At 39.0% G+C, this 27,341-nt stretch overlaps 3 protein-coding genes across 3 annotated transcripts; all 3 read left to right on the forward strand.

The window, feature by feature from the left end:
* Positions 1 to 519: 519 nt before the first annotated feature.
* LOC106347804 (cytochrome b561 and DOMON domain-containing protein At4g12980) lies at positions 520 to 2,324 on the forward strand. Its single transcript, XM_013787404.3, has 3 exons — positions 520 to 1,382; positions 1,453 to 1,707; positions 1,819 to 2,324. The coding sequence occupies exons 1-3, from the start codon at positions 738 to 740 to the stop codon at positions 2,089 to 2,091; spliced, it is 1,173 nt and encodes a 390-aa protein (XP_013642858.1). The 5' UTR covers positions 520 to 737; the 3' UTR covers positions 2,092 to 2,324.
* Positions 2,325 to 3,779: 1,455 nt separating this feature from the next.
* LOC125576886 lies at positions 3,780 to 8,944 on the forward strand. Its single transcript, XM_048737400.1, has 3 exons — positions 3,780 to 3,946; positions 3,992 to 4,872; positions 4,944 to 8,944. The coding sequence occupies exons 1-3, from the start codon at positions 3,780 to 3,782 to the stop codon at positions 5,063 to 5,065; spliced, it is 1,170 nt and encodes a 389-aa protein (XP_048593357.1). The 3' UTR covers positions 5,066 to 8,944.
* Positions 8,945 to 19,890: 10,946 nt separating this feature from the next.
* LOC106351819 (EPIDERMAL PATTERNING FACTOR-like protein 9) lies at positions 19,891 to 20,944 on the forward strand. The gene is made up of 3 exons (XM_013791554.3): positions 19,891 to 20,282; positions 20,419 to 20,477; positions 20,595 to 20,944. Exons 1-3 carry the CDS (start codon positions 20,192 to 20,194, stop codon positions 20,748 to 20,750), a joined length of 306 nt encoding a protein of 101 aa, XP_013647008.1. The 5' UTR covers positions 19,891 to 20,191; the 3' UTR covers positions 20,751 to 20,944.
* The last annotated feature ends 6,397 nt before the right edge of the window (positions 20,945 to 27,341 follow it).

Raw genomic sequence — 27,341 nt, forward strand, 5'->3', positions numbered from 1 at the left:
AAAAATGATTTGCTACTCACTTAAAATGTATGTCAAGTTTTTTATTTCAAAAATTAACAAAAAGTTACATCCAACTTTTTTTAAAAAATAACTAAATTAATGTCTTTTTAGTTTTAAAATGTTATGTCCAAATCTATTAACCATTCAATCTATTAAAAATAAAAAATTAGTTAACTGAAAGTTATATTTTTAAATACTAGAAACTTGAGAAATAAAAATATTAATTTTTTTTTTCAAAATCTAAATATCCGAACCCGATCCGAAATAACCGAATCCGAAATAAAAATACCCGAACCCGACCCGAAATATAGAAATACCCGAACGGGTTCTACACCTCTATACCGAAATACCCGAAAATCCGAAATACCCGATCCGAACCCGAACGGGTACCCGAACACCCACCCCTAGCAATAAAAATATTAATAATTTGTCTTTTAGATACTTAATAAGTTTCTAATGGTTGTGGATGCTCTAAGATCCATCGTCTTAGGTGAAACATAACTGTCAACTACTTAATCTGAGAGTGTTCGGTTCCATGCCTTCTAGAATCAGACAACACAAAAAAGCGTTTTACAAAATCAAAATTCAGTGAAGATATATAAACAAACAAATATCTTTTATTAGCTGAAACCACGTGTGTATCGGTAGATTTAGATGCAGGCTATAATTATCACTCATTAATCTCTCTATTTATTCCTTACCAATACTTGACGGTTACTACAACACAACGCATCATCATGGCGTCTTATCTCCGAGTCTCTCTTTCCTTCATATTCTCGGCTTTGCTAATCTCACCGGCTGTCTCGCAGTCATGTTCGTCACAGACATTTTCCGGCGACAAATCATACCCTCACTGTCTCGCCCTCCCCAACCTCAAAGCCTTCCTCCATTACTCCTATGACGCTGCCAACACAACTCTCGCCGTTGTTTTCTCTGCTCCGCCGTCAAAGCCGGGCGGTTGGATCGCGTGGGCGATTAACCCTAAAGCCACCGGCATGGCTGGATCTCAAGCACTCGTCGCCTCAAAAGACTCAAAAACAGGTGTTGCCTCCGTGACGACGCTTAACATCATCTCATACAGCTCGCTTGTCCCGGGAAAGCTATCGTTCGAGGTATGGGACGTAAAGGCGGAGGAGGAGGCGGCCGGAACTTTAAGAATCTTCGCGAAGGTAAAGGTTCCGGCGGATTTAGCGGCGAATGGGAAGGTTAACCAGGTTTGGCAGGTTGGACCTGGAGTGTCACCAAACGGGAGGATACAGCCACACGATTTCAACACTCCGAATCTTAACGCTGTTGGATCGCTCGATCTGAGCGGTGCCACTACAGGGGTATCTGCCTCCGGCGGCGGCGGTGCTGGAAACTCAAGGATTCATAAGAGAAACGTGAGTTTGATTCTACTTTTGAAACCATTTGTTCTTTGAAGAATTAACAATTTGAATATGAATCTGATAGATCCATGGGATATTGAATGCGGTGAGTTGGGGAATTTTGTTTCCGATTGGAGCAATGATAGCAAGATACATGAGAATATTTGAATCGGCAGATCCTGCTTGGTTTTACCTCCACGTGTCATGTCAGTTCTCTGCTTATGTCATCGGTGTTGCCGGATGGGCCACCGGACTCAAGCTCGGCTCCGAGTCTAAGGGAATTCAGTTCAACAGTCATCGCAACATCGGCATTGCTCTCTTCGCTATAGCAACGCTTCAGGTAAACCAATGCTAATCCTCATTAGATTCATTTGTGTGGAAACACTGCGCCTGGGCCAATAGAAAAAGATGTGTTTGTTCTCTTGTTCAACTATGTTTGTCTTGTTTAAAGATGTTTGCGATGCTGTTGCGGCCGCGCAAGGACCACAAGTTGAGATTCTTTTGGAATATTTACCACCATGGAGTTGGATACTCTATCCTTATCCTTGGAATCATCAATGTTTTCAAAGGTCTTAGCATCTTGAACCCAGAGCATACTTACAAGACTGCTTATATCGCTGTGATTGCTACTTTGGGAGGCATTACTTTGCTCTTGGAAGCTGTTACTTGGGTCATTGTCCTCAAGAGAAAATCTGCTAATTCGAACAACCCTCCCAAGCCCTGAGTAATTCAAATGATCGCTATTTTTATCTCTTAAGTTACAAATGCGTTGCTTTATCTCCCACTTTTGATTCATCTCTAGACGTGGCTTGTGTTTGATGATGTTGACTTCTGGTGTTTATGTATAGTAGGAGAAAAAACCTCATGTATTAGTGTTTCTTCTTTGTAGCTTTGTCTTTTGTTTCCTTGTTTATGTGACTGGCGCAGAAGTATTATTTTGTAGGATTATTTTTTATCTTTCATGTTTAGTAAAATCCCTACTAATAATAAGTTCAAAATTAATTAAGACAAATTCAAAAACTCTAAAGTCTACGTGCTTGCCTTCCGGCTTTACTTGTGGGGCACAACACCTGTCATAAGGTTCTTATTTTCGGTATTTTTCTAAGCAAGTGTTTTAACTTTATAGCGTCCACCTACTACCGAATCACTTTTAGTTACAACGTCTTTCTTTTTTATTCTTTTCTTTTGTGCAGAATGAAATTCAAATTCTAGTGGAGATCTCTTTTTAAGTTTTCAACGTTTTTTTTTTTTTTTCCTAAAAGTTTTCAACGTTTCCACTTTCTTTCGTAAAGGTGGGGTCTTTCCTGGATTGACTCGTTGACACAAGTCACCCTCGAACAAATAAAAATAATGTACTAAACAGAATCTTTATATATGTCGTATTTGGCTTGTAGTGTGTGAGAGTTAAAACGCTGTTTGAACCGAAAATAAAAAGAAGAGACGAAAACTCGTCGGTGAGTCGAGACAAAAGCGTTTATTAGATCAGAGAATCGTTCGGTCGACTTATAAATAAAGAAATAAGCGGTAGAAAGCAAGCCGGCGAAAGCTAGTTCGCCGCAAGGTACAAGTCGGCGAGAAAGAGAAATGAAATCATAGTTCTAGCCGAAAGTAAGTGTATGGTGATTTGCGGATCCCTTTCTCGTTGCTTCTTGCTACTTTTATATAGGCGATCGGTCACGACCTAATTCGTCTTCGCTTGATGGGCCTTATATCGATTTGGCCGAGCTGTCGGGCCGCTGGTTCGAATCGTCGAGCCGACTGCTTTCAGTCGCTTGTTTGATCGACTTGAAGTAGTCTTGAACCGAGTTGATCGGTCGCAGGCGAGCCAATTTTTTTCCACAAGGTCATGGCTCGGGACAACTATCTTGTGGGCCTTTTGGGAGGGTCAGGCCCATACCCAACAGTAAGTCACCCCACTTCATTGGTGAGTAGCATAGCCGACTCAGTGAATTTGGAAGTAAGGTCTGAAGGATAGATGTTTTAGATTCGTGATCTCGCTCATTTCTTCGATTGGATGCGTCACACATCTTCTTGCGACTAATCGCTGCATGCTGTGTCTAGGCGTCGAGTCGTTGGATTTCGTCGGTTTGGGCTAACCGTCAACTTCTTCGGTTTCAGATATAACCACTGGTTTTGGCCTAAACTGGTTCCCGTCTGCCTCGAGAAGTCGAAGCTTCGCAAGACAGCGTGGATGTTCACGCGCTTTAATGGGCCCATCTAGGCCCGTTTAGCCCTAATGATGACGTCTTGGGAGACGCGACACCCTTTCCTTATAAATACCCTTCTCGCCTTTCATTGTTCTCATTCTTCTGCCGGCTCAGGTACTTTTTCTCTCCTCTCTTCCACTTCTCTCTCTAGCTTTTGATCGTAGATCTTTTTAGGAAGCGTATGAGTTGTTCTCGATAAATCTTCATGTCGTCGGACGGTAGGTTATCTCGTGAACAAAAAGGGAAAGCGGTGGCGACTAGTTTGAGTCCTACTTCGAGTCCTGTGAGGGACACAGTCGGAGATCCTCTCGCCACACTTGAGTCGATTCATCGCGAGGCTATAATGGATACTGAGAAAATGGACACGCCGCAGTGAGCTTTGGTTGCCGAGTCAGTGAGGCAACTTCGCGAAGAAAGAGTGCACGCCGCATCCGATGCTCAGGATTGCGCGAGAGACGGTCTTGGCGGAGCGAGTGACGGGGAAGATACTCCTCCTGACTTTGTTCCAACCTGCAACCATCCTGGTGGGATCTTCGAGGAACTTCCAGCATTAGCGTCGGAGTTGATGCGTTCTCCGACCGCAAAGGGACAGTCTTGGGGAAACGTCGAACAAACTTGGTCGACTCCGAGCAGTGTGAAGATTCTACTCAGAAGGTGTAGCGGAGTCAGGGTGACTTTCCTTATCCCCACGAAGGCTCCTAGGCCGATATGGTTCCGGTTTGCTTATGAGTCGTACTTTGAAGATGAGACGAGACACTGGTTCCCGATTCTTCGACTCGTGACGTCCTATGCGAGGTGTCGCGATGCAGCGATTTCCCAATTCCTAAATGGCTCATTTCTTCTTGTGGTCGCGATGATGGTGAAGGCAGCAAAGATCGATGTGTCGATGAGCGTCAGAGCTTTCGAGGAGCTGACGTATCTTAAATCGATGGGAGAGGGAATTTTCTCGATTCAAATGAGGCCGAACTACAACGTGATGGCCGGACATCCCAACAAGAGGCAGCGTTATTATTTCTTCGTTAAGTCGGATGGGTTTTCCTTTGAAGACCCGCCCGGCGACAGCTTTCGAGTTTTATGGAACCCCAATCTTGGTAGAATGCAATTGTTAGTAAGTGATGACTTTGATTTCTCGTTTCTTATCACTTATCTTTTGTGTTGTGCAGTTGACCATCCGGATACGGCCGCTTATCCCGAAGAGTTCATAGCGAGTGCTCGCGCTGTCGCATCGCTTTCTGAAGATCGGTGGGAGAACATCACTGTCGAGAAGATTCGACGTCTTTTCGACAGGATTTCCAAAAGTAAGCTTACACGCACATTTCTGTTGTTCTTTCATTTCGTCATGATAACTCGAACGTTCAACTCCTCGCAGGGGACTGGAGGTTTGACCTATTGCCCACTGTTGTTGGCAACAAGCGACAACTTTCTTTGTTTACTAGAGCAGAGCAGAAACAGATCAACGCAGCTAGGAAAATGAAGGATTACTGGATCTGAGTGCGATTCTTGGAAAGAGGTTGGGGGTTCGTCGAGTAATGAACCAATGGTAGTTTCTAGCTAGGCGACTCGAGAAGAAATTTTGGCTGCGAGTCCTCGGTCGGCAGCGGTCCCCGATCCAGTGGATACTGAGCTCGCGGGTGAGAGCCTTGCTCCAGAGGTCTTTGAACCGGAGAAGGTTAGGAAGAAAGGAAAGAAACGGGCTGCTTCTGGTCCTTCTGTTTCATCAATCGAAGGGGTTTCGGCAGAGTTGAAATCAGATGAGCATCCTAAGAAAAAGACGAAGAAAAAGAAGAAGAAGAAGCCTGTCGAAGAGCAGACCGAACTCGATGAAGTTGTAGAAGGCTGGGAGATGGTGGTCCACGATGGTTCTGGCCACGACACTACTGCACGGACTGAAGGCGGATGGAGCGGTTTGCCGGTTGTTCCTCTAGAGAGGAAGAAGAGAAAGAAGCAATCTGTCGACTGCGATGCGCCGGCTTCAACCAAGTGAGATTACCTTTATGCATCGGAGGAGAGAGGTGAGGCGGGAGTTCGTCGACCTACTTCTGATCAAGTTTGTCAGGTTGCTGCGCCAACGATCGGGAGCAGCGGTTCGGCTCCGAGGAAGTCTGTGGTCAAGTTTCCCGATCATGTAGAATTTAAATACGACGAGGACACTCCTCTTGCTTTTGCACCGAGCGAATGCGCCGAGTTAATCTGCCAGATCCATGGTGGAGCGACAGACATGCCGTTGGTCGACAATCTGTTCTTTAATGAAGCTTATGTCGACGCTGCACGGACTAAAGTTTTGGTAAGGGGCCCTTTCCTTTCCCCGTCGTTTCAGATCGTCCTTCCCTTACTTTGTTCAACTCATATATATATATTTTTTGAAACAAAGCGATGGCAGTATGAACTTCATCATAGAGTAGTATGATACGAAACTTAAGGAGACACTCGATCAGCTGGGAAAGGCCGAGAGGATGGTGCGGTTGAAAGACGCTTCCCTTCTTCGTAAATCGAAGGAGTTCAAGACAGTCGCTGAAAAGGCCGTTGAGGAGCAAGATCGATTGCTCGCGCAGAAAACGGCTCAAAAGGCCAGGTTCTTGGAGAAATTGGGAGAACTGAAGGGGAAGTACAAAACTTCTCGGGCGAAGGTAAAGGAACTGAAGCGAGAGAAAGCCATCCTCGAGGAAGAGAAGGCTGCCCTAGAAAGAGACAAGGCCGCCACATCCTTAACGCATCTGAAGGAAATCAACCGGCTAAGAGTGTCACGCCCCCAATCCTGAATTGGATTGACGGGATGGCCATGGTTCGAGGGAAACGTACCAGCCAGGCTTAGGACATTAAGGCAAGCATTCCATGGCCAAGATAGAAGGTTAAGGACGTCAGGATGCTGAGACTTAACCTTACGAGAGAAAGAAGTCAGCTAGAACGAGTAAGACAATAGCTGGACAAAGTGAACAGGTAGCTCGACCAGCTCAACGAAGCTAGGTTAAGCTCACACGGACACTACTAAATCATCTCCACTAGCTGGATTACTAGCTCACTCAGCTGGGAGTCACCTCATCTCAGCTCGACAGACTGTTCGGGTTTTAGGCCGATGGTTCGGGTCCATGCCGGTGGCGGGCTGTGAGGTCTGGCCATGAGGCCATGGGCTGTTGGGTCTTTGGACAAGGCCATGGGCTAAGTCCAGAAGGCTTGGGGAATATTTTGGGCTTCTGTCCGACCCAAACCCAATCAGAATAGGCGATGGGATGCAAGTGGCCGAGAGGGCACAACCCTTGGCCGATGGTGCCCATCCGCTACAGGTCATGCCTGTTCGTGGGGCAAGGCTTACCCCTTTGTTTTCTATAAATATGGGGTCCCTCCTGTCGATTTCATTATCCAATTCAAGAGTAAAAATACTCAGAGAAATCATAGAGAGAGAGAGAGAGAGAAAGAAAGAAAGAGAGAGAGCGTTTCCGGCCAAAGAAAGGCCGATTGTTGTGGTTAGGTTTCCGGCGACTCTGATCGTTTGTGAAGCAACCTCCGATCAAGTATGGGAGATCAAGACAAGGAGAAAGACATGGAGAACCCAGTCGTGGTTCAGAAGGTATGTGATGGGCCATGGCTCCATCAGACCGAACATACGGTCCTTGTGATCGCACCACGGCTTTGGTCGGTTTATTAGTCACATCCACTTCTCCTTATCTGTTTCTATCCGTTCCCTTTCTTTTCTTTCTGGTTATACACGAAAAGTTGTGTTGGTTCAGTCCAAGGGACATGTCCCTAGGCTTGGCCGATCATAACCAAACCGCGAGCCTAGACACGGGTAGGCTATGCGGATGGTTCAAATACCTCCATGGACTGAGCGGTTAGGCTAAACGGTTGGGCACATCCCAAAAGGCACGAGTTGCCAAAGGTCACGAGTTACCAAAAGTTGTGAGTTGCCAAAGGGTGTAAGTAACCAACTGGTACGAGTTGCCAAGTGTTACGAACATCAAGAGGTGCGAGGACCAAGAGGTACCAACGGCCGAAGGGGTGCATGTTCCAAACGGTGTCTCTTTAAGACAGGTTGTGTCCGATCATTATGGATCAGTCTATGACTTTTTAAGTCAAGACAAGTACACAGTTTGTCTAAGCCAGGGTAAGAGTCGCAAGTCTGACCGGTTGTTAAGCCTACCGGATTGGGCTTGAGGCTTACTTGGCAATTTGGAACCAGGCCCAAGGCCGGATCAGGTAAGAAAGTCCGTTGGGCCATCGAGCCGGACTTCATTGGCCGGTCGAACCTAGATTCTATCCGGATAGACGGATTGGTCTTCGGGCGATCCGAATTTGTTCGTGTGTTCTGTTTATCTATTCTGGACTGTCTATCTTATTCTAAGTCAAGGGGTGGTTGGTTGAATGAGTTAGGATACAGTAGGCATGTTCATACTTTTTATGGTTGTATTGATTGAAGTTTATATAAGTTCTAGGAACCAAGCCAAGCATTGTAGAATCGATCCGTTTGATCTTCGGTTATGATTAATGCTTATCTGGTTGTGGTTTCAGAAAACAAGGATGGTTACGGTCAAGCCAAGGAGCCGTGAAGGCTCGGTCAGTGAGAGCCTGTGTAACATGTGGTTAGATGATGCTAGGGATGAACTAGTGATTGTCTATGAAACTATGAACAAGTTGTGTATCGGATCTCATGTTTCTAAGTAATACAAGTTAAACATATTTATATTCCGCTGTGCTATCTGTTAGCTTGTTTATGAACTTCATATTCGAATATGACTTAGTAAATAAAAGACTTAAAATGAACTAAACAAGTAAAAAAATTAATAAGTAACATTCGTATCCATTTTGGTCGAGAGGCCAGGATTGGGTCTTACAAGTTGGTATCAGAGCATGCTTAATTCTAGGATAGTTGGGTTATGTAGTCCACACACACAGCCAGCTGATTAGGTCTCACGATGAGGTTTGATTGCTTTAGTCTAGGGATTGTTTTGTCTCATTTATGTTATGTATGTTTCGTACTAACAATGTCTGAAATCCTTGGAAAAAGAAAATTGGGAAAGGTCCGAAAGAGTAAGGGAACGACCGGTTAGACCAGTCAAGCGGCCGCGGACGGAGCTAATCTGTCCGGTTTACCAACCGATCCGGTTGCGACTAACACAGGAGGTGTGTTACCGACTGATCAGGCCAACCTTATAGGGACTCAACAGGATGGTTAACAACATCATGAGCGTGAGGAGGAAGTGGAATCCTCGAACGCTAACCGTGATGGTGACTGGTACCACTCAAATTACCCTAAGGAGTGTTACTCTCATCAAAAGAAGTTCAGATGTAGTACTTAGGGATCGAATCCACAAGGAGCTAGGGAACAATTAAATCTAGTGTTTATTAATTCTAAAGGTTGTAAATGTCTAAATGAAATAGCAATAGTAACAAGCGAGTAATAATAAATGTAACTTAGTTGGAAATGATATTAGATGCAGGGCCACTATTCAGGTGTTGGAGATTATAATACCTATAGATGCCTAACTGTTGCATGCGTGATATATTAGAGCTCATTCTCTTAACTCAGTGATCAGCTGTCGCATGTACCACTGGTTAGCAGACTAGATCTCGTGTCTCAACGGTTAGTATACAGACAACGAGAGAGTGTCGATCGATGGTCTAGTAAGACGTCGACCGATACACCTTTGCCAACGTTGATCGATTGTCAGTTGAGGACATCGATCGACGGGTTCTAGCCAGGCCTATGCGCGAGTATGAAATGCCCTACTAAGATGCTAAATTGGCGGTTAGCCCTCTCTAGCAATCCTAATATGATAGATAGATGTCAGGATGGGATAACAAGAGTGCTTGAGTATGCAATCCTATGATCAAGTTCTAGTTAGCAAGGCTAAAACAAACAATGAATACAAACCTATCATGAATATCACAACAAGACAGATCTATAGTTTGGGGCTTATCCCACAAACCTATCTGAACCCTGGATCTAACAGTTGAACTACTCAGACATAGCAAAGCAATTCATCACAATAAAAGACTAGAAACTCATAGTATAGATGAAAAGAAATAGAAACAAGGAGTTCCAATCACAAGTGATCTTCTCTCCCAAATGAAACTTGTAACAAAACTAGGTCTAGAAAAAGCTCGGTTCTTCTGCCGTCAAAACACTTTGGCTTGGCCTTGGTAATTAAGTCTGCTGAATCCAAAATGTCGCGTCTGGTGTCTCGACATCGATCGATGGTACTTGTGTACATCGATCGATATTAATCTTCATCTGTCGAGGCATTTTCTGATATCGATCGTCAACACTGATGCGCATCGATCGATTGTTCTTCCTCTCGTCGACCTCTAAGTGGTCAGCTCGGGTGAAATGTCCTTTAAGCTCCAAAATGCTCCAAAGTCATAGCTTTACTCCGAAATGCACCTGAACCTGAAAACATACCTAGAAGAGTAGAAAACATAGATATATATATATATATATATATATATATATATATATATATATATATATATATATATATATAGTAAAACACCTATATACCATGGATAAAAATGGGTCAAATCCAAGGTATATCAACTCCCCCAGACTTACCCTTTTGCTTGTCCTCAAGCAAAACATACAGGCAGTCTCTCTAAAAGAGGTTTGAAAATATTTGGGGATTTAAGATTTTAAGACAGAGAAATCTTTCCTCAACAATTTTGCAACCACATTTAAAAAGTCCTGATCACAAAAGCACACTATGCAATATCCTAGCTTAGCAACCATTTCTAACATAACACAACTCATCAATTCACGTCTGACATCCCCTCTACTGATTTTATTTCTTAGCATAAATATAAAGTGAATACTTTACCTTGGGAGTATCGATCACATGATGCAAAGATTTCAGACAGGTATCTGGAGCTGCAAGTAAAAGTTAGTTCCTAGTTTCTCTCTCTCTAATTTTCTCTCGTGAGTCAAAGTCTGCTTCCATTGCAGGATCAGTGACCAAGATTGGACAGGCTTCCATGAATCAAAACTTAATGGTGGTTGCCACCAAGTTCTGTTCACTTCTTTTTGACCTATATCCAAGAGTTCTTTGCGAAAGCGAGCCTTGAAGATTGCCGCTTCCAAGTCCCGTTTCGAACTCTTTTATTTGAGTATTTATGAATCAAGCCTTAATGGTTTTAGCCACCAAGTCCTGTTCAGACTCATCCTAATTAAACAATAGATCTTATATTATTTTTTTTATTATTATTATATATATATATATATATATAATTTTTTTTTAATTTTATAATCACTAACTAATTTAGGGTCGAAATTTAGAGAGAGAGAATGTGATAAATAATCTAAACCAGGCGTTACCTTCTAGACCTGTCTGAAGAATTCGATCCCATGTATACCAAGCCCCAAGACAAGCGGTTATGTCAGGTTTAGTGTTGGAAATCAGCTTTGGTTACTTCATACGGTTCAAGGCAAGTGTGTAGTTGATAGGTTGATCCGCTTTAGCATCTTTAGTGCTATCTGCAATTAGTAAATCTAAAATGGTGCTAAATATTGGTTAGATATTCATGTTTAAATCAATATAAGATTATAGTCCCTATTTTCAATAGCTAAGCATAATTTATTAAAGTTCCTTTTTACATAAGAATAAAATAAATTATATCAGTTAATCTCCCCCCAGTGTAACTCAGCTGGAGTTATGATGAATAGTTTACGATGTAAAATGTAACAAGTAAGGAAGATACATCTGACCGGATTAGATATCGATCGATGTGTAAGTGTTACATCGATCGTTGTGTGGTTGTCTACGTCGAGCGATGTCGACGTCTCGTCGTTGGTCGATATTCAGGTCCTCCTACTTGGGTCTCCTAAATCTGAAAGAAATAAAACGAAAGTAAATAAATGCTAGCTAATAAAACCTAAGTAAAATACCTAATAGTGGGTTGCCTCCCACTCAGCGCTTGGTTATAGTCATTAAGCTTGACTGTGGTGGTGATTGGCTATTGTGTGGAGAAACAGCTGCTTGTTGGAAAGCAAGCATCCATGTCATCTCTGCACATTCTGGACCAAGATGCAATGAAACTTCTTGTGGCCTCATCATTTCTTGTCCATTTGTCATCCATCTTCTCAAGTACATTGGAGATGTTCTGTAGCCTTTCTTGAACGTTGTCAATGCTGACCTGGTGCCAGCCTATGTTGTCATTGGCGTATGCTGAAAGATCTGACAGTTCCTTTTGCATTGACTCTACTGTCTTGTGTATCAGCTGCTCGCCGATTGGTGTAAACTCGGCGTCGATCGATGCGATTATGTGTTCGTTGGTCGATCTCGGTGAGTTGCCATCGATCGATTTCGCTAGTGTCCTGTCGATCGATGCTGATATCTGATGTTGAGATGCGAGTTGCCTCTGAATGGCTTTGACTTCTTTCTGTAGCCATTCTGCGTGGTTGTCTAGTCCACTGATTTTGTTGTCGAATGGAAAGTAGATGTCATCGCAGCGTTTGTCAAGTCGTTCCTCCATGGTGTCTAGAGCAGTGTAGATCTTGGAAGTGATCTTGTCAACTTCTGCTGCTGTGTAAGGAAGTAACTCCACAGGTTTCTTGCCATCGATCCAAGGCCCTCGTAGCCTGTCGATCGATACTGATTTTGCCTGCAAAAAACTTTGATTAGTAATGTTCTCAATATCCTTTTGGGCATGAAGTAATTGACTAGATAATTTGTTTAAATCTATCATGACTGGTGATATAAAGCGGTCATGCATGTCCTCGTAAGTCCTCAGCCTCTCATTCATGGCTGAGACTTTGGCGTCGAGCGATGTGAAGGTGCACATGTCGATCGATGTGGTTGGATGTTGGTCCTTCTTGCAGTGTCCAGATCTTGCTGTAGTAGCTCGATTTTAGTGCTTAGCCAGTCCACGTTGTTGTTGAGAGGGCAGTAAACGTCTTTTATCCTCGTGTCGATGTATGAGACTTCCCATTCATCCCTGTGTTGTGTTGAACATTGCGGTTCTGCAGGGATCTGAGCTGTAGGAAGACTGACGTCGATCGATGTTTCATGTGTTGCGTCGATCGATGTTGAGGTCGTAGCTTCCTTCTCAAGTTGCTGACGTAAACTCTCAATTTATGTCCTCATCTCTGCCATACATCTGAAAAGCTCATTGTAGCCTCTATCCAAAGGCTGATGTGTATCTTCTACCAATGATTTGAGCTCCTCTCCCAGTTTCTCTTGAGCACCACAAATACCAAACACCATCTCATCGATTTCATCCTTGGTGTAGAGTTCTGGTGCCAGTGTTGTGAGTGTGAAAGAAGTGGCATGTTCTGGAAGACAGATGTGGCTCTCTTCAAAAAGAGATGCTCTTTCCAGTAATTTCCTGATGTTGTCCTTTGTGACAGGTATCATCTCACCAGCTACGCCTCGTGCGTGTCCACACTCATCTCTGTAGACTCCATACTCGTCCCTTTGTTCCCAAGTGAACTTTCTGGCTCCGTACATGTCAAAAGCGCGTTTCCCACATTCATACCGTCTGTCGCTCGACGTCGAGTTATCCCTATCGATCGACGTTGGTGTTACCCTGTTGATCGATGTCTCCGTTGTACCGTCGATCGATGCTTGCCCTTTTGGTTGGCGTGATAGATCTGGATTGATCTCTGTTGTGGCGACTCCTGCGTGGCACTTAGGATCTGTTTGAATGATGTCTGGAGTGCCACGTTGCTGTGAGAATAGGTTATCAGGTCCATTGGCTACTTGAAGGATGTCTGCTATGTCCTCTCTGGACACTTGTTAAATCCTTCCATCCATTGCACGTGCGTTGCCATCTGGGTCCCTGAAAATACCAAATTCATCAGGTGTTAGAAAACCGTAATCAATGTTTGCATAATCATTCAATTTAGAAATAGAGATATTAGGGTTTAGAGTAGTATCGATCGATGTAGATACAGTTGCATCGATCGATGGCAGAGTAATTTCTGCAGAACTTGTGTTCTTGAGATGATTGCTCTTCATGGATTTTTCTGTTGATGTAGAAGGAAGAGTGTTCATCTTTTTTGCTTGTGTGTTCGCTCTGATGTGTGTAGGTGGTTTCGGGGGTGCAAAACGATTTATATAGGTATATTTAAGCCTAGTTGGAGAGGGAATATTCTCCTGCTCCTAAATTTTCGCTGCAGCGCGAATATCGATCGATGTTCCTATGTGGGCGTCGATCGATGTGAGCGGTTGTTTTGCTGGACGAGGGTGGGTATTGACCGATGTGGAGTGTACAGCGTCGAACGATGTTGGAAACGTGTTGGTGAACTTATGTGTTTCAAGTCTTTCATCCTGCAAAGACATTTCTATTACACGTTCTTCGCAATAATCCTCATCGTATTCCTCTGTATGTTCCTCATTAGGTGAAGTAATTACAGTGTCAACTGCAAAACTTTCATGGAAACCACTGTCTGCCCAACTGCCTATGGAATAATCATCACGTCCTCTCTTGCTTGGAGGTTGGAAGGCAAAATGTTGGTAACAGTGACTAGGTGAAGCGAAATGGTCAACTAGGTGCATTACGTCGAGTGACGTGTTGTTGCGGTCATCGGTTACCGTTGACTCATTGGAATCGATCGATGGAAAGGTTGGGGTATCGATCGATTCTGAGTACTCTGTTTCGTACTCCGATTCATACTCTGCTCCACAATGGCATGCGCCAATGAAGCCAAGTTCTTTCCCATAATCCACAGAATTAATGACCTTTCTCTTAGGTCGGATGGGGTCGTAGTGGATGTTTGGTTCTATGAGCGTTAGACACAATTTGTTTTTGTTCATGTCACATACAGCTCCTACTGTAGCTAGGAAAGATCTTCCAAGCAGAAGTGAAGAGTTTCAGTTAAGCTCGATGTCTAGGACATGAAAATCTACAGGGACAAGGACATTACCAATCTGTACCTCCAGATCTCTTATGATACCTCCTGATCGTTTCTCGGAAAGATCCACGAAGGTGAAGGATTCCGTTGAGGGTTCGATGGTCAAACCAAGCTGGTCTGCCATGATCCTAGGGAGGATACTAACTGATGCTCCTGTGTCACACATTGAATGGGGAAATTCAACACCCTTGACTACGCATGGTATTGCAAACTTCCCAGGATCACTCTTCTTCGTCAATGTGATCCTGTGTTTCATCTTCTCTCTGACTTGATGAAACATTCTCCTAATGTCCTCCTCAGTTACTTTTGTTTCTCTGAAGAACATCCACAGCCGGTGTGTGAAGTAAGCTTCATCAAAAGGTTTTTCGATTGGGATTCTGAGGATTGTTTTAGTGAAACCATCCATCTCCTTATTTTTAGCTTCCCGGTTAAGGTTTTTAGGAATTTTCTCCTTTCTTTTCCTTAACCTTCTGCCTTCAGCTTCTTGTTCTTCTTGAACTGATTCTGGTGAACTATTTAAAGGGTTGAGTTTTGGTTCGGGTGGGTTAGCTAATGGTTTAGGTGGTGGTCTGAGTGCGTTGATGTAATCATTATCGATTGAGGGTAACCGCACTCGGTATGTCAGAGGTGCCTGTCGATCGATGGGAGGTGTGTTGTGACGATCGACGTCGGACTCACTCTGTCGATCGATGGTTGGCTCAACCGATCGATCGATTTTATCATAGAAAGGGGAGGGTGGGTGAGGATGCTTAGCTGCAAATTCTTCATGAGTTAGAATTCGAATCGCATTGCATTCAATCGATTTGGCAGACGACGTCAATCGATGACTTGAGTAATCCATCCATCGATCTTCCTCATGGTCTGTCGATCGATGCGAGTTCATCGACATCGGTCGACACCATTGGGACCCGCCGAGACTCATGGAGCTTTCGATTTTGAAGTCTCCTTCCTCAAGCTTTTCATTTCTCACCACTTGCCAGAGATCATCATCGATGATGGCATTTACGTGGTGTTTCCCTTTGTCGGCTCCTGCCTCTCTAGCGAAAGCTTCTTGCCTCTTTATAGTCTCGCCCGTCTGAATTACTTGGGTTTCAAGTTTTCTCACCTGAGTCCCTAAGGTCTCGATTTTGGTGTTCAGATTGTTGTAGCCGGAGTCTATTTTACCGTTGAAATCCACGGTGATTTGTTGTTGTCCCAATAGTACTCGATCAAGCATTTCTTCGATCTTGCTTTCCTGAGTCTGGGGTGGTGGATTTTGGTAATAAGAGTTCGAGTAGCTTTTGCTGTTATTGAAGGGTTTTTGAAATTGTGAACTTTGGTTACTTCTTTGGTCATTTCCAAAGAAGTTTCTGTTTCCGCCATGGTTTCCAAATTTCTGGAATCCGGTACCTCCGATGTAGTTCATATTTTCTTCTCTTTCTGTATCTGCTACTTCTCCTTCAGCTGAACAGACTTGCTTCCTAAGAAGCTCGTGCACCACGTCTAACTTAGCTCTTTATTTCGTCCATCTGTTCCTTCCCGATACAGGCTACAGACTTCTTCCGTTTAGAGTCAGTGTTTTTGGTGCTGCTGCTGTTAGCAAGGTTTTCAATAAGTCTCACAGCTTCCAACGGATTCCGAGTAGTGAAGTTTCCTTCACTCGCCGTATCAAGGGCCATTTGATACTGTAAGGCGAGATCTCGGAAGAAAGTGCTTAGCAGCTGCACTTCGTTAAATCCGTGGTGTGGACAGTCTCGCTGGAAGAACCTAAATCTAATCCACGAATCTTTGAAGGACTCTCCAGCCTTCTGCGAGAATGTGGAAGTTTGAAACAAACTTAGTATACTCGATAATATAAATTTATGAAGCTAAAAGTTTAATTTTTGTAATAACTTGTGAAAGTTTGAAACAAACAATTCAATAAAAAAGTATACGGTAAAATTATTATGTTCTAAAAATTAATAGACACACCTCATATATATTATAATATATACCAATTTAGAATTGAAAACAAAATATTTATATAAACATAAATGGAAACAAACACCCGCGCAGTTGCGCGGATCCAGATCTATTAATTTGTTAAGTGAAAGGGTGCAGTAACCTTTCATAGGTAGATTTTTTAAAACTAATTCTCTTTAATAGTATAGACTAGATTTTCACCCGCGCTACAGCGCAAAATAATTTTTGATATTTCTTTTATATAATCACATTTTCTCTTCATTTGAAATAGGTTTAGGCATAAAACCTGTAACTCAAAGCCCGTACCAAACTCAAAAAAAAAACATGATGCGTACCCAGTCCAAAATATAAGAAATTATAAAATAGTAAAATAGATCTTGTAGTGTGGTACACCACATATCCGAACCCGAAGTGTTATTAGCCGAACCCGAACAGACAACCCGAAAAATCAAGAACCAAAAAAAAAAATGATCTGAAGGTCCAAATAATTGCAAATACATATATTTGAAACAGAAATATGTACTTCAAATATTCAATTCTATATTTATTTTGAAATTATATCTAAAAATAAGTATTTAATCTTCAATAAGTATCTTAAATATCGAATCCTATATAAATAAGTTTATTTCTTATATTTTGGCTTTCAATTTTGGATTTAACTTCAAATATATCCAAACCGAACCCAGATAACCTGAATCGGAAAAATATATGGTTACTTATGGATTTTAGATGTGCTACAATTTAGAAGAAAAATCGATGTGTTATATATATTTGAACCCGATTTGTACTTACAAATTACCATAATGAAACCTATGATGTGATATAAATTAGAACCAAATTTCCAAATACCCAACATGTATTGCAACGGGTACCTGAACGCTCAAGCCTAACTTAAATTATGTTTTATGCATGCTTTATTCAATTAGTTTTCTATTTTATAAATATTTTATATGTGTTGGAGTAACCCGTGAAACTATACTAAAAAATATCAATAATAACATGTTCCAGTACATGATTAAATATTAATGGCTATTACTATTTATTTTATCATATATATATCTAGTTTAGTACTTTATCTACAAAAATTATATTAGTATGTATATGGTGAGGGTTTAAATGAATTTGTTTCTTGCATTTGAAGTAAAATACATTTGTATATATGAATTAGTAGGCATATATAATTCTTTTAATATTAATAAATAAATTATAGTTGATGATTTACTTAAAAGTAGTGATAAGCTAAAATGAATTAATTATTTAAAAATAATAATAGATTAGTTACTTAGTTCCTTAATTTTAGGTTAGTGTATATATTTAATAATAATTAAGTTATGTATAAGTAGAAATAATAGGAAACCTAATTAAATGTAATGATCCAACTTAGATTATTTGTAAGTTGATAAAAAAATATGACCCCAAATCTAATCCATTAAAAGAGAAGTACAAATTAAGACTAACCCTTAAACTTGCACAATATTTACAACCTAATGACATTGAAATAATTAAATAAAGCTATTTTTATGTAATCTTTGTCTTTTTAAAAATTAATGAAGTAATAGTTACTCCTAATTCTATGCTTTCCATGTCTTTTTCAAAATTAATAAAACATTTCCTAAATTAAATTCATAATCAATTCAATATAAATCTTTTAACTTATCTATTTCATATTAATATTATAAACATTAATGAATATCAATAATATACACAAAATATTTATGTAACAATATAAGTTACATTTTGTCTCATTCTCCCTCACATATCACATAATTTAATAAATTATTATGCTTATATATGTTATTAAATATTATTTAACACATGTAAAAATTTAAAATATATACTATCACTTAGACAAAATAATTTATTTACAAAATAAAATCAAACATCTCCAAAGTCATGATTTAAATGTACACAAACTTAAACCCATTTATAATTTCTTATCAGATACATCAAATTTATATTTTCATTTTATTTTCTTACAAATTTAAATCTTAATTTGTATATATTCCAAATTTGATAGAAGTTTAACAATCATTTTATTTTCTTACAAATATTATAGCTAATGTATCATTTATAAATAGTATGCTAATTCACAATTGTCTATTTTCGTACTTTTATTTAAAAACTTTGTTCGCTATATATCATAGATATGGATCTAATTATATAAATGTTATATATTTTTTTATATAATACCCAATATCGGTGATACATTTTACTCTAAAATTCTAAAATATAAAATTAAATACAAATATAACATTTACATTTATAAATATGACTACGTTTACAAATATATCATTAAATAAAAAAATAAACTAAATACTCGCGCGGTCGCGCGGGTCAAGGTCTAGTTAATAGATTATATATGAATTCATTCAAGCCCGGTCCATAGCATAGATAAAGTAAGCACTAGTTTAGGAAGACAAATTTTTCAATTTAAGTTGGGCCGTCGCTGAATTCATCTAAATAATGTTGGAGCTAGTTTTTTTTTTTTAACGATGATTTATTATGATATTACAAATATGAGAAATATTATATAGACGATTCGACAACAGACAATACTACCTGGCCTTATCAAGATCTATGTCTAACTGCATCACCTGAGCCGTTCTACGAAAACCTACGCCTGACCGGATTTACTTGAACCATGTTGAAGATCTCTTGTAAGCCTTTCTTCCATAGTCTGCATAATTGTTTAATAAATCGCTTTCTCCTAGAATTGAAACTTCGACCTCCAATCTGCAAAACATTGTATAGCCTAGGATTCGAACCTTAGACCTGGGTGTAGAAACTTTTAAACCTTAACCAATAGACTACGGTGCTTCCACTTTGCACCTAGGTCAGAGTGGAAAAAAAATCATGAATGATTAGAAAACTTACCTTGTTGCCATACTTTTTTTTTGGATAAAGTACCTGGTAACTATTTCTGGTCTAAAGTCCGAAACTCCTGAATTACTCCACTCTAGAACCCGCCATACAATCTACCCAAATCGAGAGAAACTACTTCTGGTCTTAGGCTTACTGGTTTCATGAGACACCCAATAATATTTTTCAAGTGGTTTTTAGCCAATATAGTTTCTCTGTTGGGCTTTGTAGCACAATTTATGGTCTAGATGTGCAATTGAACAGCTCTGCCAATTTGAAAGATCAATAGAACAATTCGGTTCAATAGAGCAAGTTGGTTCAATAGAACAAGATAACTTGTGATGAAGAATATAGGAAAAGGTTGTTCATATCTTAAATTCATCATAACTTTATTTGAATCCTCTAAGTAATCCACGTAGATCCAAATTGAGTAAATTCTGTTTACCGGATTAGAAAATTTAATGTCTACATGATATTGGACTGATTTTACTTCTAAGGTATACGCCTGATGAGCTGTTGGCGAGCTAATTTCTAATAAATATATGTATTGAAAAAGAGATAAGGTAAGGAGACAAGAGCATAGAAAACATACATAAGAAGCCAATTATGATGTGCTAAAAAACAAAACACTAAGCATATTATTTAAGGCTAATGCTGAAATATCTGAGTTCATTGCTTACTCATTAATTTGTAAATGGCCATATTCTTTCTAATGATGATTCATTTTATATTTCATCCAAAAACAGTGTAGTTGTTAAATATGTTTTTTATTTTATTAAATATGTTTTTTATTTTATTAAAAATTTTGTGGGGTAAAAGTTAATACTTCATTCTCTGTATTTTCCGATTCTTATCTCTACGTGTTCGCAAACTCACCATTATATGATAAGTAGAAGACAAAACTTACAGCCAAATAGCTAAACTTATCTCTCTCCAAAACATTTGGTCCATACGATAAAGCAAGAAGAAGAGGGAACAAGATGAAGCATGAAATGAGGAACATGAAGCTACGATGCATATCCTTCTTCTTTCTTCTCTTCGGTTTGCTTCTTGGAAATTTTATAGTCGAAGGTCTTATAGTTTCAACTCATCTCCTGCATATTCTATAAATCTTCTTAGTTATAATCTATTGAATCCACATCAAGACGACTAACAATAGTTTTTTTTTTCTTTTTGAAATTCTCTTGTTTGTGTACTTTTGAATCAGCTTCAAAAGCTCGTTCTATCGACGATACGCTTTCACTTCCCCGACAAGTCCATCTCCCGGTATATTCATAATGAGAGAATTGTTGTCTATTAGTAATTACTACAAGGAAGCAATCGATAATATATGATTTAGTTGTATTAATATTGTAAAACGTATGTTACAATATTTTCATACAGTACTCAAGGAGGCATATGATTGGGTCGACGGCACCAACTTGCACTTACAACGAATGCAGAGGATGCAGATACAAATGCAGAGCTGAACAAGTCCCCGTTGAAGGCAATGATCCTATCAACAGTGCTTATCATTACAGATGCGTTTGTCATAGATAATAATGATAATCTCTTCTTTTTGCACTTCTATTGCATCTTTTGTATCGGCTTAATTGCATTTTGTTTTTTGAATGAGATGTTTTGGTCAAAATTATACTTCATCGTTCTCATATTAGAAGATGGCGTACAGTTTTTTTTTCCTGTATTGGTTAATTTGTTTTGAAGTTTCTATGCAAATTAATTTTAATAGTGTATTATGCAGTGTACTACTTTTTTAGTCAAACTTTTTTAGTTAATATTTTTAATGTAAGATAAAATTATAGGTTATCTAGGTTCTGAATATGTGTGCATTAACCAAAAACATCATAAACGGAACAAATCAAGTATAACTTATTAATATTTCTTGCTTAAATATTAGTAAGACATTTTACTTAATTTTCGCCAGTGTTGTTGCTACTGTGTGCATGGGATAATAGGATCGTTTGAAGTTTATGTTGGGGTTCGTGTTGATGATGATTCTGACGATGATGATAAAATATGGTGGGTTGTTTTATATAAGTGTTTAAAAAACCATAGGGAGAAATCACATGGTCATGTGGTCCAATTTTGAGACATACGTCAAGAAAGGATCACATGAAGGAACTAGAGTTGGTACGTTTGTAATTCTAGCTCTTTCTCTCTCTCTCCAGTCCAGTCCAGTCCACTCCACTCGATTCTCCTCCTTTTCTCTCTCTCTCCTTCATATTATAATTCTCCTTCTCTCTTCCGATGAGAGCTGTTCAAAACGGAACAACTATTTATGTAGTTCATCAACTTTTTTTTTTGTAAAAGTAGTTCAACAACTTTGAACTATTTATGTTGTATAAAGTTGCATTATGGAAAAACTATGTAATTGAATTCTTTTTTTTTTTTGACAACTATGTAAAAGTATCCAAAAACGTTCAAATGGTTTAAAACAGAAAAAATGAGTGAAAGATTAGATAAATTTACCTTTATAGAACACACAAAAATACATATCTAAAATTAATAGATCTATCTTTAAATTAGTAGAAGATGAGTACTATCTGATTAAAAACCTGCAAAAGAGATAGATTATTAAGAAATACATGAGACAAAACTGAAAAATTCATATAAAATTTGGTGTTTTCAAGTCAAAGAAATTGGAGAAAAGTTGAAGAGTTTTAGAATGATGAACATTACATTTTTGTTGCAGCCATTTGAGAGGAAGAGAGAGAATGTGTAAATTTTTATTTATATAGGGAGACAAAAAATCTAATTAGGTTAAATATTTTTGATTCAGACGACTTCCTAGACGACTTACGTAAATTTATTTTTTTGATCGATGACAAAAAGTAAATTACACTGTCCCCAGTGTTGGATACACTTGTAGATTTATTTTCCAAAACACTTTTGCAAATATTTTGGATACATGATTCAGACGACTTCCTAGACGATTTATTAAATTATATTTAAGAATATATATATATATATATATATTTTTTTTTTAAATATTATAATCTTAGTTAGATTTTTTACTATTTTGGATAAAATAGATTAAAACAACTTTTACAAAATTAATAAAAATTGATATAAAGTTGTATAATTATCAAAAAATTACAACTAAACAGCATTTCTAAAATTTGTAGACATATAAAAAGAAGCTAATAATATTATGATTAAAAAATATTATTTTTAATAAAACTGTAAAAAAATTGAAAATCTTTTGGGCTATTTGCAAAATTCACTCAAAACTCAAAGTCAAACCTAAAACTAACACATGTTTTTTTGGATTTTTTTTTGCTCTATTACCGCACAAGTTCATATTATTCACGAAAATACCATTAGTTTTTTTTTCGAAAATTGCATTTTTACACTCTCAACCTCATCATCTTCAAGTATTTACAAGATTGCCACTGCCATCAATACACCAACCACCATGGACAACTAATTTGAAGCTCTTAATGCACCTTAAATCGATTTACACTCCTTTCTCAATTCTTATGAACTAAAAACAATATCTCTTTCACTTTCTCTCCATATTCATCAAAAAAAAACTAAGATTTTGATTCTAAAAATTTTATGGTTCGTAGAGCCATTGAAACTTACGATTCTTGGTGGGTCACTTTTGTTTGAGATTATGAGTGCTTGGAGAAGACTTTTGTGTGCTAAACAAGTTATCTCACTTCTTGAAACTATGAATTTTGTTTTTCAGATCTGTTCGTCCAGACGAGTTCTGGGTAAGTCGTCTAGCTGTAGACGACTTACATGGAAGTCTTCTGATCAATGCAGAGGTTAATTTTGCAATTGACTTTTAAATGTGTTTTTCTAGACGACTTACATGGAAGTCATCTATCTTTGTTTGTTAAAAAAAAAATTGAGACGACTTCTACGTAAGTCGTCTAAGGTAAACGAGTTAGTTTTGCATTTGACTAGATTGTGTCAGAAATTTGACTTTTCCTGGACGTCTTACATAAGTCGTCTAAAAAAAAATTAAAAAATCAATATTTTGTTATACCTAGACGACTTCCATGTAAGTTGTCTCAGGTTAGTTTTGCAATTGAAAAATAAACCAAAAAAAATATTTTTGTCTAGACGACTTACACGGAAGTCATCCATCATACGACTTACACGAAAGTCGTCCATGATTTTATTCTGAGATTCCGGTCAAACCTTTATTATCTTCGACGACTTCTATGTAAGTCGTCGGACGGACAAATTCTGTGTAAGTCGTCTAGAAAAAAATTAAATTTTTTGTTTTATTTTTCAATTTCAAAACTAACCTGAGACGACTTACATGGAAGTCGTCTAGGTATAACAAAATATTGACTTTTTAATTTTCTACTGGACGACTTACACATAAGTCGTCCAAGAAAAATCAAATTTCTGACACAATCCAGTCAAATGCAAAACTAACCTGTTTTTCTCGAATTTTTTTTTAACAAACAAAGATGGACGACTTCCATGTAAGTCGTCTAGGTTAAAAATCAATTGCAAAACTAACCTAAATGGACGACTTCCTAGAAGTCTACCAGACGACCTCCGTGGAAGTCGTCTGCGTCAATGTTTAATAAACTTTCATTTTCTCTAAAACTATAAAGACATTTTAATATTTTGTTTTGTTAATTCATGTATATTAGTCAATATTAGCGATACTGAATGAAATTTATAACTTAATTGGTGATATTTATGAGGTTACCAACATTCATGCTTAGTAAAGTTCCTAGCTAATTGAGTAAGTTTTAAAACATATTTCTAACTCGTCTGAGTAAGTCTTCCAAAGATCTGAAAAGTTCCTAGCTAATTGAGTAAGTCTGGATCAGAAGACTTTCGAGTAAGTCTTTTAATAGAAGGCTTCCTGGACAACTTATTTCTAACTCGTCCCGAAGACTCCAATATTTTTAGCGGGAAACAAAAATAGAAGACTTGCTAGACGACTTACATGTTAGTCGTCTAGACCCTAAACATAACCTCTAAACTAAATTAACTAACTAAACATTTCATAAACACATATGGGTAAAATATTAATTTTTCAAAAAAACATTTAAGCATTCCAAAATCTAACCCTAAAAATACATACAATACTACAACATATGTTGCCAAAACCATAAACCAAAGAATATCATGATTAACTACTTTCACTCAATTATGTGAAAACTATTCGATTTTATTATATCTTAATTTACATCACATAGAACTGTTTATAATTACATGATTTTAATTTTCACTTGTCAAAATATTTTGTAAACAATTTGTAAATTATTTTTAAGATCAACAACACGAGACGACTTACCTGGAAGTCGTCCACACGACTTATCGGGGCCATATTCGAAAAAATGAGTTCTGTTTTTTCGTTTGGTCACAAAGGGTTTAGGTTAGTTTTGCATTTGATTCAAGTTTGGGTATTGATAGACCATGGATTTGACCTACTTTTACCCATGGTTTATAGGTGTTTTTACTAATAATTATTATATTATAGAGTCTATTTACTATATTTATAAGATCAGGAGTGATTTAGAGATAAGTCATGATTTTAGAGCATTTTGGAGATATTTGGAGATATTTGGAGCAAGCATCCGAGATGACCATCGAGCTCGACAATCGGTCGATATTGAAGAGAAGTAATCGATCGATTTATTATCATGATGTCGATTGATAGCGAAGCACGCAGAAAGCCCGTTTGGTCACAGGCGACTTAAAGCCCAAGTTTTCACCAATTTATAAGATTACCCCTGACGAGTATTAACCTAACTATATAAGCTTTTCCACCATGTTAGAGACAAAGTGTGCTTTATTATTTTACTAGTTTTACATCAAAGGTTTTCTAAGATTTCGATAGACTGGAGAGAAGATCCAAAGTTATATTTGTGATTGGAACTCCATTGATATCTATTTTATTATTCTAATGCAGTTTTTATACCTAATTGCTGTCATGAATTGCTTAGCTATGTCTGATTAGTTCATTTGTTAGATTTTAGGGTTTAAATAAGTTAGGAGGGATTAGCCCCAACTATAGATTGCTGAGTTGTGATAATCATCTTTAGGATTGTGATTTAATACATGTATCTAGATTAGCTACCTAGAACATGTCCTTGGATTCGATTGATAAAAGCGAGAGCTTTAATCTCATCCTGGAAACTTTCTAATAGAACTATGTTTCTTGCTACGAGCAAGGCGAGAGCTGATCTAATGAGCTTAGTAAGCTATTATTCAACCCGCACATAAAGCTTGACTAGAGCGCGTCGATCAATATCACACTTGAATAATCGATCGGTAGGACAAAAGGTGCATCAATCGATATCCCTATACGATTATCGATCGACTCTTTTTATTGATCAAAATACGATAGTTGACATCAATAGATCTAGTTAATAGATGAGTCCAAACATTACGAATGCTGATGGTTTGTTGATCAAGTAGTTGAACTTTACATTATCATGCAAGCAACTCATTAGGCATCTGTACGATTATAATCCCAATTTTCCTGAATAAAATTGGGGACCTACATGACCAGGAGGGTCATCTGCGTAATGCAGCAGGTCAGAGGATAGACACTCAGGGGGCTGCAATCCCTGAGCCTGATGAAGCTGTGCAACCTAAGACGTTGGCGGACTACAACCGTTCAGATCAGTTCTATACCAACAGATCAGCCATTAGTCCTCCCACTATTCAGAGGGATTATGAGCTGAAGGCGTAGTATGACACCCTCGTGGGACAGATACCCTACCATGGATTATCTCACGAGCATCCTATGGACCATTTGGAGAGGTTCGAGGATCTGATTTCTGCTATTAAAGTCAAGGGAGTCCCTGAGGATTACCTCATATGCAAGCTCTTCAAGTTCTCACTTTCTGGAGAAGCTTTGCACTGGCTTAAGCAGCTACCACCAGGATCTCTCAAATCCTGGAACGACATCAAGAATGCGTTCCTATGCAATTTCTTTGATGAAGCACGCGCTGAAGACTTGAGGAGCAAGATTGCTACATTCACTCAGGAGCCTGCAAAATCATTCAAAGGCTCTTGGATCAGATTCAAGGCTTATCAGAGAGACTGTCCACACCATGGATTCAATGAAGTACAGCTGCTTAGTACTTTCTACAGAGGCATCGCGGTGCAGTACCAGATGGCTCTTGATGCTTCCAGTAATGGGAACTTCAACACCAGGAATCCAGGAGAGGCAATAAAGGTCATTGAAAACCTCGGATCTAGCAACAGCACCAAGAACATTGATTTTGAGAGGAGGAAGTCTGCCACCATCCCTGGGAATGATCAGATGGATGAGGTAAAGGCAAAGCTGGACAGTGTTCACAAACTTCTCAGGAAGCAAGTCTGCTTGGTTGAAGATGCAGAAGTTGTAGAAATAGAGGGTAGAGAAGAAGAAGAAGAAGTCAACTTCATTGGTGGAACAGGTTTCCAAGGGTCTGGAAACCACGGTGGAAACCAAAATTCCTATGGAAATAGAGGAAATTTCAACCAGAGTTCACAATACCAGAAACCCTACAGCAACAACAGGAATTTTGGAAGCCACCGCTGCCTACTCAGGAGAGCAAGATTGAGGAGATGCTTGAGAGGGTTCTTGAGACACAGCAGCGCATGACAGTGGACATCAATGGAAAGATTGACTCTGTCTACACCAACCTGAACACAAAGTTTGATACTTTGAGCACTCATGTGAAGAAGCTGGAGACACAAATTGTTCAAACAGGAGAAGCTCTTAAGAGGCAGGAAACCTTAACAAGAGGGGTAGGAGATGATGTGATGAAACACCACGTGAATGCCATTATTGGGAATGATTTCTGGAAAGTGGTGAAGGAGGAGAAGCTGCAGGAAGGAGATTTTGTAGTAGAATGCCTGATGAGCTTCGGCGAATCGCACTGGTGTCGATCAACGTTAGACCATGCATATCGATCGAAAGTCCGAATCGATCGACATGATCTCTAGAGCATCGATCAATGACACCAACAGAGTCATCCGCATCTTGCAATATCGTGAGGATTCAGACTCACGAGGAGTTCACAGCAAAACACCCACATCCGCCCAGCTCAGACAACGTACGAATCGCTGGACGAGCCAACACCTCCATCGATCGACATGGATAACCAATTATCGATCGACAAATGGATATTGACATCGATCGACAACCACCAGCTCCCA

Source organism: Brassica napus, chromosome A8 (genome assembly GCF_020379485.1).
Source record: "Brassica napus cultivar Da-Ae chromosome A8, Da-Ae, whole genome shotgun sequence".
In the NCBI taxonomy this organism is placed as follows: Eukaryota; Viridiplantae; Streptophyta; class Magnoliopsida; order Brassicales; family Brassicaceae; genus Brassica; species Brassica napus.

Excerpts from the sequence above, each read along its gene's own strand:
- LOC106347804 (XM_013787404.3), top strand. The coding sequence starts at position 738 with ATGGCGTCTTATCTCCGAGTCTCTCTTTCCTTCATATTCTCGGCTTTG. Across the intron at positions 1,383-1,452 it reads CAAGGATTCATAAGAGAAAC|ATCCATGGGATATTGAATGC; the intron begins GTGAGTTTGATT and ends TGAATCTGATAG. Across the intron at positions 1,708-1,818 it reads TCGCTATAGCAACGCTTCAG|ATGTTTGCGATGCTGTTGCG; the intron begins GTAAACCAATGC and ends TCTTGTTTAAAG.
- LOC125576886 (XM_048737400.1), top strand. The coding sequence starts at position 3,780 with ATGTCGTCGGACGGTAGGTTATCTCGTGAACAAAAAGGGAAAGCGGTG. Across the intron at positions 3,947-3,991 it reads GAGAAAATGGACACGCCGCA|AGTGCACGCCGCATCCGATG; the intron begins GTGAGCTTTGGT and ends TCGCGAAGAAAG. Across the intron at positions 4,873-4,943 it reads TTTCGACAGGATTTCCAAAA|GGGACTGGAGGTTTGACCTA; the intron begins GTAAGCTTACAC and ends AACTCCTCGCAG.
- LOC106351819 (XM_013791554.3), top strand. The coding sequence starts at position 20,192 with ATGAAGCATGAAATGAGGAACATGAAGCTACGATGCATATCCTTCTTC. Across the intron at positions 20,283-20,418 it reads TGGAAATTTTATAGTCGAAG|CTTCAAAAGCTCGTTCTATC; the intron begins GTCTTATAGTTT and ends CTTTTGAATCAG. Across the intron at positions 20,478-20,594 it reads CCCGACAAGTCCATCTCCCG|TACTCAAGGAGGCATATGAT; the intron begins GTATATTCATAA and ends ATTTTCATACAG.